Here is an 18850-nt window from a genome sequence, read left to right on the forward strand (position 1 = left end):
AGTCTTGCAGCTGAGGGCCAGAGGAAATTTCCATGGCCAGGCCACAGTGTCGGTGTGAACTTACACCGAGTGATCCACCCTGCACCGGCGTGATGGAAAATGCCGGAATGTGCAGAGCGATCCTGTCAGGCTGAGATTTAGGGTGGAGAGACTTCACCCAGCTGGTGAACCTTCACCTTCTCTCCATAATTGCTGAAGGACCTGTTGTCCTGCATTTCCTAAATACCCTTGCCCCACAGTTGGACAATTTGTGATTGTTACTAATCTTTTCTACGCCGGAATCTTTAAGGAGGGGGGAGGGGAAAGATTTAATTCACTTTTTTACACAAAAAGGGTGGTGGGTGTGAGGGGCGCTCGGGTTCGATCCCGGCTACGGGCACTGTCTGTGCGGAGTTTGCATGTTCTCCCCGTGACTGCGCGTGTTTTCTCCGGGTGCTCCGGTTTCCTCCCACACTCCAAAGTTTAAGAATAAGGAGTACCCCACTTAGAACGGAGACGAGGAAAAACTTTTTCACACCGAGAGTTGTGAGTCTGTGGAATTCTCTGCCTCAGAGGGCGGTGGAGGCCGGTTCTCTGGGTGCATTCAAGAGAGAGCTTGATAGGGCTCTTAAAAATAGGGGATATGGGGAGAAGGGAAGAACGGGGTACTGATTGGGGATGATCAGCCATGATCACATTGAATGGCGGTGCTGGCTCGAGGGGCCGAATGGCCTACTCCTGCACCTATTGTCTATTGTCTATTGTATATTGCGTGTGGTTTAGTAGATTAATTGGCTTCTGTAAATTATAAATTGTCCCTAGTGTGTGTAGGATAGTGTTAGTGAACAAGGTGATCGCTGGTTTGTGCGGACTCGGACGGCCCAAGGTCCTGTTTTTTCGCTGAGTCTCTAAAGTCTAAATTAAAGCCTAAAGCGTACGGAACGAGCTGCTGGAGGAGATAGTTAAGGAAGGTACGATCGCAATGTTTAAAGAACATCTAGATCGATACAAGGATAGGATAGGTTTTGAGGGATTGAGTAGGAAGGAACTGCAGATGCTGCTTTATACTGGAGATAGACACAAAATACTGGATCAATCAACGAGCCAGGCAGCTTCAGAGATCTGAAACCTTTCTCAGATTCAATCCAAAACATTACCTATACCTTTTCTCCAGTCATTCTGCCTGACTCACTGAGTTAGTCAAGTATTTTGTGTGTATCTTAGGTTTAGAGGGACATGGGCCAAGCAAAGGTAGGTGGGACTAGTATAGATAGGGCATGTTGGTCAGCATGGGCAAGTTAGGCCAAAGGGCCTGTTTCCATGCTGTAGGACTCTATGACTCTATGAATTGTCTACTGCTGATGTTCGTGAGCAAGTTCACGGTTCAAAACGGAGATGAGGAAAAACTTTTTCACACCGAGAGTTGTGAGTCTGTGGAATTCACTGTGGAGGCCGGTTCTTTGGATGCTTTCAATTCGAGAGCTAGATAGGGCTCTTAAAGATAGCGGAGTCAGGGAATGAAGGCAGGAACGGGGTACTGATTGTGGATGATCAGCCATGGTCACAGTGAATGGCGGTGCTGGCTGGAAGGGCTGAATGGCCTCTACTCCTGCACCTTATTGTCTATGGTCCATTTACTCGGCCAAACGTGTGGGCATTCATATTTCATTTAAACAGTTAAAGCTGCAGCAGCGGCAAGGAGGTTGCCATGGATATTAGTTCCACCCATTAATATTTACAAGAGCTATTTCGTGGTTGGGAACTCCGAGCCATCCAAGTGGGAGACATTACAATAAGACAAAGCTTATGCCAGTCACAACTGACACTTAACACGGGCTAAAATCTTTGTTGAGTCATAGTTTTGGTGAAAGCTCCAACCAATGCATTTAAAACAAATAACATCTGTCTCGTCCAAAGAACTAGAGGACACGGGTTTAAACTGCGAGAGTAACATAGAAACATAGAAACATAGAAATTAGGTGCAGGAGTAGAGGCCATTCGGCCCTTCGAGCCTGCACCGCCATTCAATATGATCATGGCTGATCATCCGACTCAGTAGTGCAGCAGTAGCTATGGAGCGAAGGAAATAGGCAACGTTTCGGGCCGAACCCCTTCGGGGTTCGGCCCGAAACGTTACCTATTTCCTATGCCCTAGCTTTCATAGAAACATAGAAAATAGGTGCAGGAGTAGGCCATTCGGCCCTTCGAGCCTGCACCGCCATTCAATATGATCATGGCTGATCATCCAACTCAGTATCCTGTACCTGCCTTCTCTCCATACCCTCTGATCCCCTTAGCCACGAGGGCCACATCTAACTCCCTCTTAAATATAGCCAATGAACTGGCCTCGACTACCCTCTGCGGCAGAGAGTTCCAGAGATTCACCACTCTCTGTGTGAAAAATGTTTTCCTCATCTCGGTCCTAAAAGACTTCCCCCTTATCCTTAAACTGTGACCCCTTGTTCTGGACCTCCCCAACATCGGGAACAATCTTCCAGCATCTAGCCTGTCCAACCCTTTAAGAATTTTGTAAGTTTCTATAAGATCCCCCCTCAATCTTCTAAATTCTAGCGAGTACAAGCCGAGTCTATAGGACAACTTATTTCACACAGGTGGGTGTATGGAACGAGCTGCCAGAGGTGGTAGTTGAGGCAGGAACCACCGCAACAACATTCAAAAGACGGAATGTAATAAAAAGGAACTGCAGGTGCTGGTTTATACCAAAGATAGACACAAAGTGCTGGAGTAACTCAACGGGTCAGGAAGCATCTCTGGAGGAAATGGCTAGATGATGTTTTTGGTCGGGACCCTGCCTCAGTTTGAAGAAGGGTCCTGGTCCGAAACGTCACCTATCCTTTTTATTCATGGAGGCTGCCCGACCCGCTGAGTTAATGCAACAATTTGTATCTATCTTTAAAAGTTAGGATGTTAAAACAAGGAAAATGCAGATGCTGGTTTACAAAAATAGTGGCAGGCAGAAGGCCTGAAACGTCACCGATCCATGTTCTCCAGGGATGCTGCCTGACCAGCGCTCCAAGCCTGCCCAACCTCTCCCTGTAGCTCAGCCCCCTGGACTCCTGGCAACATCCTCGTGAATCTTCCCTGCTACACTTGTCACTTTAAAGACATCCTTCCTGCAGCAAGGGTGACCAAACCCCTCTCTGTCCTGGTCACGTTTGTGGTCTGCATCAATATAAGGTCAGCAACTGATGGAAAATTCGAATAATGAAAGGCCCCGGATAGAGTGGATGTGGAGAGGGTGTTTCTGCTTGTGGGAGAGTCCAGGACCAGAGGGCACAGCCTCAGAATAAAAGGACGTACAATACGTTTAGAAAGGAGATGAGGAGGAATGTATTTAGTCAGAGGGTGGTGAATCTGCGGAATTCATTGACATGGGTGGTGGAGGCCAAGTCAATGGATATGTTTTTCAAAGTAACTTTGTTGAACATCGTACTAGTTTCAAACATGTCTTGTTGAGTCTCGTTGTCTGTGACTTGTTTCTCCTAGCCCACAGTCCTGTCTCTTTTATCATAGTTACTTTTTCGCATTTCTTTCGTTCATTTGTTCCATATCTCTCCACATCACCATCTATATCTCTCGTCTCCCTTTCCCCTGACTCTCAGTCTGAAGAAGGGTCTCGACCCGAAACGCCACCTATTCCTTCTCTCCAGAGATGCTGCCTGACCCGCTGAGTTACTGTAACTTTTTGTGACTATCTTCAGTTTAAACCCGCATCTGCAGTTCCATCGCACACCCTCAGAGATGTGTTCAAGGTGGAGATTGACAGTATTTTGATTAGTAGGGGTGTCAGGGGTTAGGGGGAGAAGGGGGTTGAGAGGGAAAGATAGATCACCCATGATTGAATGGCGGAGTAGACTTGATGGGCCGAATGGCCTAATTCTGCTCCTTGAACTCATGAACTATCAACCTATAAACCATCTAGCCTCAATAACATAGAGATTACTAAAGGGCCTGTCTCACTGTCACGACCTAATTCACGACCTCTGCCGAGTTTGCCCTTGACTCATGCTCGCAGCATGGTCGTCACAAGGTCGTAGGTAGGTTGTGATGCTAGTCGTAGGTACTCGTGGCATCAAGTAGGTCGGGGCGTTTTTCTAGCCTGATGAAAAATGTCCACGAGTAAAAATGGTCGTGAATTAGGTTGTGAGAGTGGGACAGGGCCTTAACACACTCACCTTTTCGTAGATTTTGGGATTTCTATAAATGTCACTGGCTGCCACCTGTCCCACGAGATGACCATTCCGACTGCGGAGAACAAACACACATTTAAGGAGAAGCACAATTCCGTCTAGAAACATAGAAACATAGAAACATAGAAATTAGGTGCAGGAGTAGGCCATTCGGCCCTTCGAGCCTGCACCGCCATTCAACATGATCATGGCTGATCATCCAACTCAGTATCCCGTACCTGCCTTCTCTCCATACCCCCTGATCCCCTTAGCCACAAGGGCCACATCTAACTCCCTCTTAAATATAGCCAATGAACTGGCCTCAACTACCCTCTGTGGCAGAGAGTTCCAGAGATTCACCACTCTGTGTGAAAAAAGTTCTTCTCATCTCGGTTTTAAAGGATTTCCCCTTTATCCTTAAGCTGTGACCCCTTGTCCTGGACTTCCCTAACATCGGGAACAATCTTCCTGCATCTAGCCTGTCCAACCCCTTAAGAATTTTGTAAGTTTCTATAAGATCCCCTCTCAATCTTCTAAATTCTAGAGAGTATAAACCAAATCTATCCAGTCTTTGTTCATAAGACAGTCCTGACATCCCAGGAATCAGTCTGGTGAACCGTCTCTGCACTCCCTCTATGGCAATAATGTCCTTCCTCAGATTTGGAGACCAAACCTGTACGCAATACTCCAGGTGTGGTCTCACCAAGACCCTGTACAACTGCAGTAGAACCTCTCTGCTCCTATACTCAAAGTCTAAATTCAGTTGTGTTCAGTTCCGGGCACCGTGTTATAGGAAAGATACTGTCAAGCTTGAAAGGGTTCAGAAAGGATTTACGAGGATGTTGCCAGGACTAGAGGGTGCGAGCTATACGGAGAGGTTGAGTCGGCTGGGTCTCTGTTCCACGGAACGCAGTAGGATGAGGGGAGGTGTACAAAATCACGAGAGGAATAGATCGGAAAGATGCACGGAGTCACTTGCCCAGAGTAGGGGAATCGAGAGGATTCCTCCCACACTCCAAAGACGTAGAGATTTGTGTGTTAATTGGTGTAAAATGTAAAAACTGTCCCTAGTGTGTGCAGAGGATAGTGTCAATGTGTGGGGATTGCTGGTCGGCACGGACCCGGTGGGCCGAAGGGCCTGTTTCCGCGCTGTATCTCTAAACTAAAGACTGGAACAAGACTGCTGTGATTTGGAATTCTTGCCTTCTCTGTCACTGGATGCATCAGTATACACTTGTTGGAGGGAGTTTTGGTATCTTTGATAGAATCGGAGACAAGCCCAGATTCTAATTGGTTTGTATTCGTGTCTTCGTTAATGTTGGATTTAATTAGTGCTTGTAGACTGGGGGATTTTGTCGGGTGAAAGGGCATTGGAATCTCCCACAAGCTGGACATGTTTACACTGAACCCTGACTGACTTATTATAAAATCACACAGGATCATAAAAATGCTAGAATCAGACGCAGAAGTAAGCCGCTTGGTGCCTCGTTCGTGTCGACATTAGACTTTGGAGATATACGTTGCAGAAACAGGCACTTCGACACGCTTGGTCCATGCCAATCACTTTGTATACTAGCCCCATCCTACACACACACCAGGGACATTTTTACAAATTACCAAAGCCAATTGACCTACAAATCCGCACGTCTTTGGAGCGTGGGAGGAAACAGGCGCACCCGGGGGAAACCCACGCAGGTCACGGGGAGAAGGACAAGGTTCAAGATTCAAGATTCAAGAGAGTTTATTGTCATGTGTCCCTGATAGGACATTGAAATTCTTGCTTTGCTTCAGCACAACAGAACATAGTAGGCATGAATACAGAACAGATCAGTGTGTCCATATACCATTATATAAATATATACACACTTAAATGAATAAATAAACTGATAAAGTGCAAATAACAGATAATGGGCTATAATGGGCAAACCCCGTACAGACAGCACCCGAGGTCAGGATCGAACCCGGGTCTCGGGCACTGCGAGGCAGCAACTCTACCGCTGCGCCACCGTGCCACCCATTCCATCTTTCACCATTTTGTGCAAATACAAATCATTTTATATTTATCTGCGTCACATTCCTGTGTCAATCCCATATATCTAATGGAACACAGAACATAGAAAAATACAGAGGAGATGCAAGGAACTGCAGATGCTGCAACCTCGAGGAGAACAGGAGAAATGCTGGAGGAACTCAGAGGGACAGGAAGCCTCTTTGGAGGGCATGGATACTGTAGGTGTCGCTTCTTCAAACTGATTGTTATCTCCTCCATACTGCAATCAGTCTGAAGAAGGGGCCTGACCTGAAACGTTGCCTATCCATGTCCTCCAGGGATGCTGCCTGGCCTGCTGAGTTACTCCAGCGCTTTGCGTTCTATAGAAAAAAGCAGCAAAGGCACAGGTTTATTCGGCCCACAATGTCTGAGCCCAACATGTGTAGGAAGGAACTGCAGATGCTGGTTTACACCAAAGATATCATTAAATTGAATTAAACCAAGTTACACTACTGTGCTCTCATCTACCTGCACACGATAACTATCCCTACTGTCCCTGCATATCCATGTGCCTTGATCCCATTAATATTAATATGGCTTCTCTACACAAGGGGAGGTGGGTGTACGGAATGAGCTGTCGGAGGAGGTAGTTGAGGCAGGTACAGTACAATCGCAACATTTATACAGGTACATGGGTAGGACAGGTTTGGAGGGATATGGGCTAAACGCAGGCAGGTGTAACTAGTGTAGGTGGGACATGTTGGTCGGTGTGGGCAAGTTGGGCCGAAGGGCCTGTTTCCACATTGTATGACTCTGGTGCAGCGGTAGAGTTGCTGCCTCACAGCGCCAGAGACCCGGGGTCGGTCCTGACTGTGGGCGCTGTCTGCACGGAGTTTGCACGTTCTCCCCGCGACTGTGTGGGTTTTCTCCGAGGTCTTCGGTTTCCTCCCACACTCCAAAGACGTGCAGGTTTGCAGTTTAATTGGCTCCGGTATAAATGTAAATTGTCCCTAGTGTGTGTAGGGTAGTGTTAGTGTGCGGGGATCGCTGGTCGATGGGCCAAAGGGTCTATTTTCACACTGTACCTCTACACAAAACTAAACTAATATCCTCATCTTGAACATACACAGAATCTGACCTTCCATAACAGTCTTAGGAAGAGAATTCCACAGGATCACTGCCCTTTGGAGAATAAATAAGTTTAAATAACGATATTTTAATAATATTTTTTTCATTTCTGTATTTTTCTAGATCATCAAAGATCATAATGTTATCCTCAGGAAGATTAAATAAATAAACACATGGGAGTTGTACTTTGGAGCAAACTCACATTTAAAACTATTTCCAAACTAAGTGAATCTCATTCGCACTTATTTTTAATGCTTTGATGTGGAGCGGAGCGGAGTTATGAAACACAAACATATTTAATAGGAAGGGGGATTTTTTTTCCCTCGTGGGCTAAAATAGTTTTTACTGGATTAGTTTGTGAGGGGAAATTTATAGAAAATTTGCGAGAAACCGCTTTGGTCTTTTTGGCTTCTCCTCCGCCTTGTTTGAAGTTAGATTGGCTACGATTGCTTCAGCCACAGTTCACTCAGAGGGGACTGCTGTTGATTTTAGCCTTTTAAGGGACTTGACAGAGTACGAGATGGTGAGAGGCTCAGAATTAAAGAACGTTCCTTCAGGAAGGGGGTGAGGGGGAGTTTCTTTAGTCAGAGGGTGGTGAATCTGTGGAATTCATTGCCACAGACGGCTGTGGAGGCCACAAGTCAGCGGATATTTTTAAGGCAGAGATAGATAGATTATTGATAAGTGCAGGTGTCAGAGGTTATGGGGAGAAGGCAGGAGATTGGGGTTAGGAGAGATAGATCAGCCATGATTGAATGGCGGAGCAGACACGATGGGCTGAATGGCCTAATTCTGATCCTCTGTCTTATCTGAAGTTCCCCGTGCTCACGACAAACAAAATAATGGTGGAGATCGACAGATTCTTGATTAGTACGGGTGTCGGGGGTTATGGGGAGAAGGCAGGAGAATGGGGTTGAAGGGGAGAGATGGATCGACCAGGATTGAATGGCGGGATAGACTCGATGGGCCGAATGGCCTAATTCTGCTCCTCTGACTTGGGGGACTCATGAATTTATCAGAGTATTACCCTGAGCTGCAGTATCTTTGGTCACTAGGGCAATGAAGACAGGGGGCCATTGCATGCCGTTGGATGAAGGTATATTCCTTGATCATATTCTATAGGAACAGGTTTGAAGGGCTGAATGGCCTACTTCTTCCCCCTATTTCAAGAACTTTGAGCTGATATGTACCTCCAGATTCAGGGACAGTTTCTTCCCAGCTGTTATCAAGCAACTGAACCATCCTATCACCAACTAGAGAGCGGTCCTGACCTCCCATCTACCTCACTGGAGACCCTCGGACTATCTTTAATTAGACTTTACCTTGCACTAAACGTTATTCCCCTTATCGTGTATCTGTACACTGTGGACGGCTCGATTGTAATCATGTACAGCCTTTTCGCTGACTGGATAGCACGCGGAAAAAAAGCTTTTCGCTGTACCTCGGTACACGTGACAATAAACTAAACTAAAAATGAAGACAGGCACAAAAGGCTGGAGTAACTCAGCGGGACAGGCAGCGTCTCTGGAGAAAAGGAATAGGTGGCGTAGGAAGAAGGATCTCGACCCGAAACGACACCCTATTCTTTTTCTCCAGAGAAGTTGCCTGTCCCGCTGAGTTACTCCAGCACTTTGTGCCTGTCTTCGGTTTAAACCAGCATCTGCAGTTCCTCCCCACACATTTTGTAAACTAAAAGAAGGGAGACAAAAATGCTGGAGGAACTCAGCAGGTGAGGCATGAGGCAGCATCTATGGAGCGAAGGAATAGGTGACGTTTCGGGTCGAGACCCTTAAGATGAGGTGCAGGAACTGGTCAGGCAGGTGTGGGAAGGAACTGCAGATGATAGACACAAAACCGAAGATAGACACAAAAAGCTGGAGGTTTTAGAAACATAGAAAATAGGTGCAGGAGTAGGCCATTCGGCCCTTCGAGCCTGCACCGCCATTCAATATGATCATGGATGATCATCCAACTCAGTATCCCGTACCTGCCTTCTCTCCATACCCCCTGATCCCCTTGGCCACAAGGGCCACATCTAACTCCCTCTTAAATATAGCCAATGAACTGGCCTCAACTACCCTCTGTGGCAGAGAGTTCCAGAGATTCACCACTCTGTGTGAAAAAGTTTTTCTCATCTCGGTTTTAAAGGATTTCCCCCTTATCCTTAAGCTGTGACCCCTTGTCCTGGACTTCCCCAACATCGGGAACAATCTTCCTGCATCTAGCCTGTCCAACCCCTTAAGAATTTTGTAAGTTTCTATAAGATCCCCTCTCAATCTCCTAAATTCTAGAGAGTATAAACCAAGCCATTCGGCCCCTCGAGCCTGCACCGCCATTCAATATGATCATGGCTGATCTTCCAACTCAGTATCCTGTACCTGCCTTCTTTCCATACCCCCTGATCCCTTTAGCCACATCTAACTCCCTCTTAAATATAGCCAATGAATTGGCCTCAACTATCTTCTGTGGCAGAGAATTCCAGAGATTCACCACTCTCTGTGTGAAAAATGTTTTTCTCAACTCGGTCCTAAAAGACTTCCCCCTTATCCTTAAACTGTGACCCCGTGTTCTGGACTTCCCCAACGTCGGGAACAACTTTGGGGCAAGCTGGTAAAGGCCAGTGATTTTTTCACACAGAGGGTGGTGGGTGCATGGAACAAGCTACCTGAGGAGGTTACACAAAAAAGCTGGATAAACTCAGCGGGTGCAGCAGCATCTATGGAGCGAAGGAAATAGGCAACGTTTCGGGCCAAAACCCTTCTGCGAAGGGTTTCGGCCCGAAACGTTGCCTATTTCCTTCGCTCCATAGATGCTGCTGCACCCGCTGAGTTTCTCCAGCCTTTTTGTGTAACCTTCGATTCTCCAGCATCTGCAGTTCCCTCTTAAGCTACCTGAGGAGGTGGTTGAGGCTGGGACGATCCCGTCATTTAAGAAACAGGTACATGGATAGGACAGGTTTGGATGGATATGGACCAAGCGCAGGCAGGTGGGACTAGTGTAGCTGGGACACGTTGGCCAGTGTGGGCGAGTTGGGCCAAAGGGCCCGTTTCCAGACTCTATCATGTACTCACAATTGTGTTTGAAAGACCACCACCAATGCGGAGAATCCCACTCCGACTGCCACTCCGTACGGCAATCCCAGCAGGAACGCTGACAGGAAGCTCACCACCCACACGCACTGTGGAGGGAAAATAAGCGATGTCAAAACTGCCGCCAACCAGGCAAACACTCACAACGGAGTAACAAAATTACTGTATGAAATTATGAATCTGAACATTGGCAATCCATCAGATCCCTGCCGGCTGGACTATAGTTTAGTTTAGAGATACAGCGTGGAAACAGGCCCTTTATAATGGAATGGAATGCTATTTATTGTCATTCAAACCCAGGTTTGAACGGAATTACATTTACCACGGTTTTTTACATTTACATTACAAAAAACACACACTTAACATAGTTTACATAAACATCCATCACACCGATGCCCCTGTCCCACTTAGGAAACCTGAACGGAAACCTCTGGAGACTTTGCGCCCCACCAAAGGTTTCCGTGCGGTTCCCGGAGGTTGCAGGTGGTTGCCGGAGGTTGCAGGTAGTGGAAGCAGGCAGGGAGACTGACAAAAACCTCCGGGAACCGCACGTAAACCTTGGGTGGGGGACAAAGTCTAACGCCATCCTACACACATTTACACATACACCAAAGCCAATTAACCTGCAAACCTGCACGTCTTTGGAGTGTGGGAGGAAACCGAAGATCTCGGAGAAAACCAAACGCGGTCGGGGGAGGGGGAAACATGCAAACTCCACACAGGGAGGGCGGGGAATTTAGAGATACAGTTCAGATTAGTTTAGAGATTCCATGCGGAAACAGGCCCTTCGGCCCACCGATTCCGCAGGGCATGTGTGGGCCCTGAGCCTTGGTGCCCTCATCTTAGTTCACTCCAGCGAGCACACGAGACAGCGGCGTTGCAACAATGAGGAAGGAAGCCACACTCACGCAGTCCAATTTGCTCTTCTTCCACAGGTAGTAGGGGTCTGTGACTTGCATCAGTGTGTTCTTCAAGTTGACCGCGATCAGTGCACCCAGCACGGACTAGACACCGACACAAAGTGAGAGTTAAACCACGCGCATCACCCCCCCACCCACCCTCTTCCACACCCCTCCCCCTCCCCCTGGAACCTGCACCCATTCCTCCCCTCCCCCTCCCCTCCCCCTTCCCCCTCCCCCCTACCCCCCCATCTCATCTCATCACTATTTTTTTTGTATGACTGCAAGGGAAAAATAATTCCGTTGACTCTTCATTGAGGCCAATGACAATAAATTAAATCGAATCAAATCAAATCACTAACTAGAGAGCGGGCCTGACTAGGATTGCCAAGGGCAGTCCCGTACGTTAAGATTATTAAGGGCTTGGACACGCTAGAGGCAGGAAACTTGTTCCCGATGTTGGGGGGAGTCCAGAACCAAGGCCCCACAGTTTAAGAATAAGGACTAAGCCATTTGGAACGGAGACGAGGAAACACTTTTTCTCACAGAGAGTTGTGAGTCTGTGGAATTATCTGCCTCGGAAGGAATTTAGGAAGGAACTGCAGATGCTGGATTACACCAAAGATAGACACAAGATGCTGGAGTAACTCAGCAGGTCAGGCAACATCTCCGGAGAGAAGGAATGGGTGACGTTTCTGGTAGAGGCCCTGAAGAAGGACCCCAACATGAAACGTTACCCATTCCTTCTCTCCAGAGATGCTGCCCGTCCCGCTGAGTTACTCCAGCATTTAGTGTCTATCTTCGGTGTAATCCAGCATCTGCAGCTCCTTCCTACACAGACTTGGAAGGCATGTTGGGTATGCAGGGTCATTCATCCCATAGTAAGGACTGACCCAAGATGTTCTTACCTTAGGAAGGGGTTCCAGGTACACACCCAGCACCATAAACACCAGAAGCACCACGACCACCACAAAGAAACTCGAAAACTGGAAATGAGAAAGGAGAAAGAGTTGTCAGTCTGTGGAATCCTCTGCCTCAGTGGAGGCCGGTTCTCTGGATAGAAACATAGAAAATAGGTGCAGGAGTAGGCCATTCGGCCCTTCGAGCCTGCACCGCCATTCAATATGATCATGGCTGATCATCCAAGTCAGTATCCTGTTCCTGCCTTCTCTCCATACCCCTGATCCCTTTAGCCATACTTTCAAGAAAGAGCTAGATTGGGCTCTTCAAGATAGCGGAGTGGGGAGAATGGTCAAGAATGAACTGCAGATGCTGGAAAATCGAAGGTAGATAAAATTGCTGGAGAAACTCAGCGGGTGCAGCAGCATCTTTGGAGCGAAGGAAATAGGCAACGTTTCGGGCCGAAACCCTTCTTCAGACTGATGGGGAGAAGGCAAGAACGGGGTACTGATTGGGGATGATCAGCCATAATCACATTGAATGGCTGTACTGGCTCGAAGGGCCGAATGGCCTACTCCTGCACCTATTGTCTATTGTCACACATAGATAAGTGAAGATTGGAGGCACGGTGGCGCAGCGGCAAAGTCACTGCCTCACAGCGCCAGAGACCTTGGTTCAATCCTGACTACGGGTGCTGTCTGCATGGAGTTTGCACGTTCTCCCCGTGACCTGCGTGGGTTTCCTCCATTTGTACCCAGAAAAAATTCAAAAATTCCCTTGACTTTTGACTTTAGATTTTTTACCATCCAGCGCAGAAACAGGCCCTTCGGCCCACCGCCAAACACCAACCATTCCGTACTATCCCACACGCTGGGGAAAAATTATAGTTAGTTATAGAAGCCAATTAACCTACAAACCTGTACGTCTTTAGAGCATGGCTGGAAACCGGAGCACCCAGGTCACAGGGAGAACGTGCAAACTCCGTACAGACAGCACCCGTGGTCAGGGTCTGACAGCATCTTTGGAGAAATATGATGGCGGACATTTCGGTTCGGGACCTTTCTTGTTTTCCACAGATGCTGCCTGACCCACTGAGCTACTCCAGCACTTTGTGTCTGTCTTTAGTAGTTGATGGTTAGCGCGGGTTCGGTGGGCCGAAGGGCCTGATTCCTGTACCCATGACTCCGTGGCACAGCATTACTGGTTGTTTTGGGGTACTGTTGCTTCTGTGACCTTTTAGTCCACTTTAGTTTAGTTTAGTTTAGTTTAGTTTAGTTTAGTTTAGTGATACAGCCTGGAAACAGGCCATTCGGCCCATCGAGTCCACGCCAACCAGCGATCCCCGTACACTAACATGCCAGGGACAATTTGCAATTTTTAATGAGGTCAATTAGCCTCCAAACCTGTCCGTATTTTGGGATGTGGGAGGAAACCGGAGCACCCGGAGAAAACCCACGCATTCTGTACATACAACCTTTGTACGGACAGCACCCGTAGCCGGGATTGAACCTGGGTCTCTGGCGCTGTAACGCAGCAACTCTAGCGCCGTGCCATTGGGCTGCCCCCATGTTGTCGTTGGTTGGCATGGATTTGGTGGGCCGAATGGCCTGATCCCGGCACCCGTGACTATGGCACAGCACTGCTGGCTATTTTGGGTTCAGTTGCTTCTGTGACACTAGTTTAGTTTAGAGATACAGCGCGGAAACAGGCCCTTCGGCCCACCGAGTCCCCACCAACCAGCGATCCCTGCACACTATCCTACACACATTTGGGACAATTTATACATTTACCAAGCCAATGTACCTGCAAACCTGCACGCCTTTGGAGTGCGGGGGGAAAGCGAAGATCTCGGTGTAAAACCCGCGCAGGTCACGGGGAGAACGTACAAACTCCGTACAGACAGCACCCGTAGCCGGGATCGAACCCGGGTCTCTGGCGCAGCAAGCGCTGTAAGGCAGCGACTCTACCGCTGCGCCGCCGCCGTGCCAACACGAGTTGGCAGAGGGAGTTGCCGATTTACCTGCGAGCTTCCACCGCCGCCCTCCACAGCCAGGGTGACCGACAGCGCACAGCAGATGACGTGGATGTTGAAAAATGATCCGAAAAAGTTTCCACAGCCCAGCGCCAGCATTTCCTGGAACAGAAAGGAAATGGGGAATGGTCACAGTCCCGGGCAAGAAGTGTGTGTGTGGAGGGTCAAAATCACAGCGACGACTGTAGGCCCTGCAACAGCCTGGACCTCGCCTGAATCGGGCCCCCTACAGGAGGCACATCGCCCTGGACCGGATGTTGCCTACAGTGGCACGGAGCGATAGGGCAGCTGTGGAGAACTCCTACAACTGTGTTTGGTCCTAAATTAGATATAGTTCTGAGGGCAAATGGAATAAAGGGATGTGGGGAGAAGGCAGGAACAGGGGTACTGGTTTAGGATTGTTAGCCATGATCATATTGAATGGCGGTGCTGGCTCGAAGGGACGAATGGCCGACTCCAGCAAATATTTTCTATGTTTCTAACGTATCTACCATCTACCTCTCGGGAGACCCTCGGACTATCTTTAATCGGACTTTACTGGATGTTTTGCATGTGTGCGTCTGTGGTTTTCTCCGGGTGCTCCGGTTTCCTCCCACACTCCAAAGACGTGCAGGTTTGCAGGTTAATTGGCTTGGTGTGAATGTAAAATGTCACTAGTGTGTGTAGGGTAGTGTTAGTGTGCGGGGATCGCTGGTCGGCACGGACTCGGTGGGCCGAAGGGCCTGTTTCCACTCCGTATCCCTCAGCTAAACTAAATTTTAAACGAAAGGAATTGAGACCTGCATTATCATGAGATAACAGGAGGTAGCTAAACATAACTGAAGAGTTGTTCGCGCACTGAGGGCAGGGCGCTTACCTGGCTGGCGTTTACATCATAGCCGTGACGGGTGGCGATTGTTCTGCCAATCGCTAAGTTAATGATGTATCCTACAATGGCCAGCGAGATGGCGGGTCCGATCATTTCGCTCCAAAGGCCAACGTCAGGGGCTTGTGGAGAAGGCATCCTGCGGGAGAAACCAAACACGTTGGGTCGACAACGTCCTCACTCCCAAATAAGGGACAAAAGGTCAAAATATACGGGACAAATTCCCGACGGCGGTTCCTTGACCGACTCGGCCGTGGCTGGGTGAATGATGAGTTGGCCCCGGGTGCTGGACTGCACACAAAGCCCAGCCGGCGGGGCCAGCTGAGGAGTTTTGGCCCGGGGACCGCGCGCAAAGTCCGGCGCCCCGTCCAACTCATGAACCGATGATCGGCCGTGAGAAGGAGGGGTGGTGGTGGTGTCGGCGGTAAGGGAAGGTCCGAAGGCCGGGCTGCCGACCGACCGACGGGGCCACGGGCGAGACGCTGCTGCTGCTGCTGCGCTCCATGGGCTGCACTACATCGGGACAGGTGAGGCGGGGCCGGACGCGACGCTCCGACCCGATAGTCTCCTCGACCCGAGTAGTAGCTGTCAAACACGGGACAAGGGCGGTCCCGTACGGGACAAACCAATTTAGCCCCAATATACGGACAGTTGGCAACACTAACTCACGGTGCTGGAAGGATAATTCTTGTAAACCTCATCTGGACCCTCTCCAGAGCCAGCACATCCATCCTCAGATATGGTGCCCAAAATTGCTCACAATATTCCAAATGCAGCCTGACCAGCGCCTTATAGAGCCTCAGCATTACATGTGTTGGAAGGAACTGCAGATGCTGGGTTGTACCGAAGATAGACACAAAACGATGGAGTTACTCAGTGGGTCGGGCAGCATCTCTGGAGAAAAAGGAATAGGTGGCGTTTTGGATCAGAACCCTTCTTCAGACTGAAAGATAGAGGTGGGGTGAGGGGTTAGGGGGGGAGGGGAGGGAAATTGGAAGGGAACAAAGGCCAGAACAAATCAGGGCCGACAACAGTTGACCTCAGGAAGGTTGGAGCCCACAATGGTCCATTGTTGGCCGGGGAAGATTTGCTAATGAGAAGGGTACAGGGATCCGAACCGGGGAGCTAGTTGGACGAGTGGCGGGGAGAGAGGGGAAGGGAGGGAATACAGGGGTTACTTTAAATTGGAGAAATCTAATTCATGCGCTACCGCTGGGTTGTAAGCTGCCCAAGCGAAATATGAGGTGATGCTCCTCCAATTGTCGTTGGGTCTCTGTACAGACAGCACCCGTGGTCAGGATCGAACCCGGGTCTCTGGCGCCGTGGCGTCTCTGCGCCACCGTGATACTATTTTCCCTGCCTCAACTATTTCCTCTGGCAGACACAAGGAATTGCAGAGGCTAGTTTACCAAGAAAAGACACAAAGTGCTGGAGTAACTCAACAGGTCAAGCAGGTATCTCTGGAGATGATGGATGGGAGCCACACTGCTCGATGGAGGTCATGTACAGTCTTGAACAGCACGCGGGCTGTAAATTCTTTCACAACCATGTGACAATAATAAGCTCCACTCGACTAAACCGCAGAAATTCTTCATTCTGAGAAAACGTTTAATGCCTCCGTGTTGTATCCAGATGCTAATGTGTCTGAGATTTTCCGAACAGGGTGGGATTGAGTTGTGAAGTTTTCCCAAGTGCTGAACAACAGATTTGTTTTTTTCCGACAAACTTCCCCGATGTTTTCTGCAAACGATACCATCGTGCAGACAAAGTCGCTCGGAGGTTTTGTATTTGCTCCAGGCTTTGATTGAAATCTGCTTCCAGGCAAGATGATCTTGTGAGAGGGATAATTCTACCCAGCCACGCCAGTGTTGCCACATCCAGTCTCACATTCCTGCATGTTTTTCCAACCTTCTTCCCCTCAGGGGGTCTCCAGAGCAGAGGACGTCTGGGTTTCCACTCCGGCAGACAAAACGGGGACCACCGTGTTCGAGGACGGCTTCTCTCCCGCAACCATCACGCTCGTGAACACCACACAAGTAGTGCTGCAGCCTCACGGCGCCAGAGACACGGGTTCGATCCCGGCCACGGCTGCTGTCTGCAGAGCTGCCAAGTTTAGTCAGAGCATTTCAGTATTCTAGCAGCAGAAAATCAGTACTTTGCTGCGGAAATCAGTATTGTTACGCCGTGCAACTTTTTCGGTGACCTGATGCGTCAGTCAGTGATGCCGACAGTCGCGGAAAATATCGGCCAAGTGGGGCAGGCCGTTTAGGACGTTCGGCACGACCTCAACAACTCTCACCAACTTCTACAGATGCGCCGTCGAAAACACTTCATCAGGATGCATCACGGCACGGTTTGGGGACAGCGCAACGCAAGTTATGGATGTAGCCCAGACAGTCACGCAAGCCAACCTCCCTTACACTACCTCCACCTACACCTCACGCTGCCTCGGCAAGGCCGGCAGCATAAACCAAAGACCAGTCTCACCCCCGTCACTGCCATTTGTAGGTTAATTGGCTTGTGTAAATTGTAAATTGTACCCTGGTCGGCAGGGACTCGGTGGGCCGAAGGGCCAGTTTTCACGCTAAACAAAATCTCTAAACAAAACTAAACTAAACTAAAGTGAAACTTAGGGTAAAGTAAAGTAAACTATACCGAACTAAACTAAAATAAATGAAATTAAACTAATCTGAACTTAGAGGGGGAAGGGGGAAGGTACAGCGTGGATAGGGCGGGTTTGATGGGCTGAATGGCCTGCCACTGCTCCTATTTCTCTTGCTTATGCCCCTGTCCCACTTAGGAAACCTGAACGGAAACCTCTGGAGATTTTGCGCTCCACCCAAGGTTTCCGTGCGGTTCCCGGAGGTTGCAGGTAGTGGAAGCAGGTAGGGAGACTGACAAAAACCTCCGGGAACCGCACGGAAACATTGGATGGGGCGCAAAGTCTCCGGAGGTTTCCGTTCAGGTTTCTTAAGTGGGACAGGGACATTACAACATAAAGGCTCTCACTCACCCGAGAGGAATCACTCCAACGACATCAATACCGTATTTTCTGGGCATGTGGAGGCCACCAGATATTGCTGTGGTGACCACGACCTAGATACGAAACAAAACCATTAGCTCAAGGATCTGCAGGTGCTGGAATCTTGCGTAGAAGACAAAGTGCTGGAGTAACACAGCGGGTCGGGCAACATCTGTGGAGGTCAGGGATAGATGGGTCAGGCCAACTTGAGAATTATCACCTAGCCGTGAGCTCCGTGGATGCTGGCTGAACCGCTGAGTTTTAGTATTAGTCTTAGTTTGAGTTTTAGAGATACAGCGTGGAAACAGGCCCTTCGGCCCACCGTGTCCGCGCCGACCAGCGATCACCCCGCACACTAGCGCTTTCCTACATTGTGGGGACAATTTGCAGAAGCCAATTAACCTGCAAGCCCGCACGTCTTTGGAATGTGGGAGGAAACGGGAGCACCCGGAGCAAACCCACACACGGTCACGGGGAGAGAGTAGGAACTCCGTACAGACAGTGCCCGCAGTCAGGATCGAACCTGAGTTTCTGTCGCCATAAGGCAGCAGCTCTACAGCTGCGCCACCGTGCCGCCTCTAGGTTAGTCCAGCTCTTCGCTGGTGCTGGAGTAACAACAACACAGTGGCCGGCATCCTAAGTGGGTGGCGCAGCAGTAGCGTTGCAGCACCAGAGATCCGGGTTCGATCCTGACTACGGATGTTGTCTCCATGGAGTTTGTACCTTCTCTCTATGACCTGTGTGGGTTTTCTCCAG

General features: G+C 49.2%; 1 protein-coding gene across 2 annotated transcripts in view; it reads right to left on the bottom strand.

Annotated features, from left to right (window-relative positions):
* LOC129708907 (solute carrier family 26 member 9-like) overlaps positions 1–18850 on the bottom strand; it is a 104715-nt gene that overhangs the window by 22031 nt on the left and 63834 nt on the right. For both annotated transcript variants that reach the window (XM_055654962.1, XM_055654961.1), the window contains exons 8-14: positions 18086–18168; positions 15064–15211; positions 14196–14309; positions 12184–12261; positions 11285–11380; positions 10359–10465; positions 4176–4245 (exon numbers count right to left, since the gene is read on the bottom strand). In XM_055654962.1, the coding sequence (XP_055510937.1) occupies positions 4176–4245; positions 10359–10465; positions 11285–11380; positions 12184–12261; positions 14196–14309; positions 15064–15211; positions 18086–18168 (696 nt within the window). The remainder of the gene's footprint in view (positions 1–4175; positions 4246–10358; positions 10466–11284; positions 11381–12183; positions 12262–14195; positions 14310–15063; positions 15212–18085; positions 18169–18850) is intronic.

Source organism: Leucoraja erinacea, chromosome 24 (assembly GCF_028641065.1).
Source record: "Leucoraja erinacea ecotype New England chromosome 24, Leri_hhj_1, whole genome shotgun sequence".
Classification (NCBI taxonomy): domain Eukaryota; kingdom Metazoa; phylum Chordata; class Chondrichthyes; order Rajiformes; family Rajidae; genus Leucoraja; species Leucoraja erinaceus.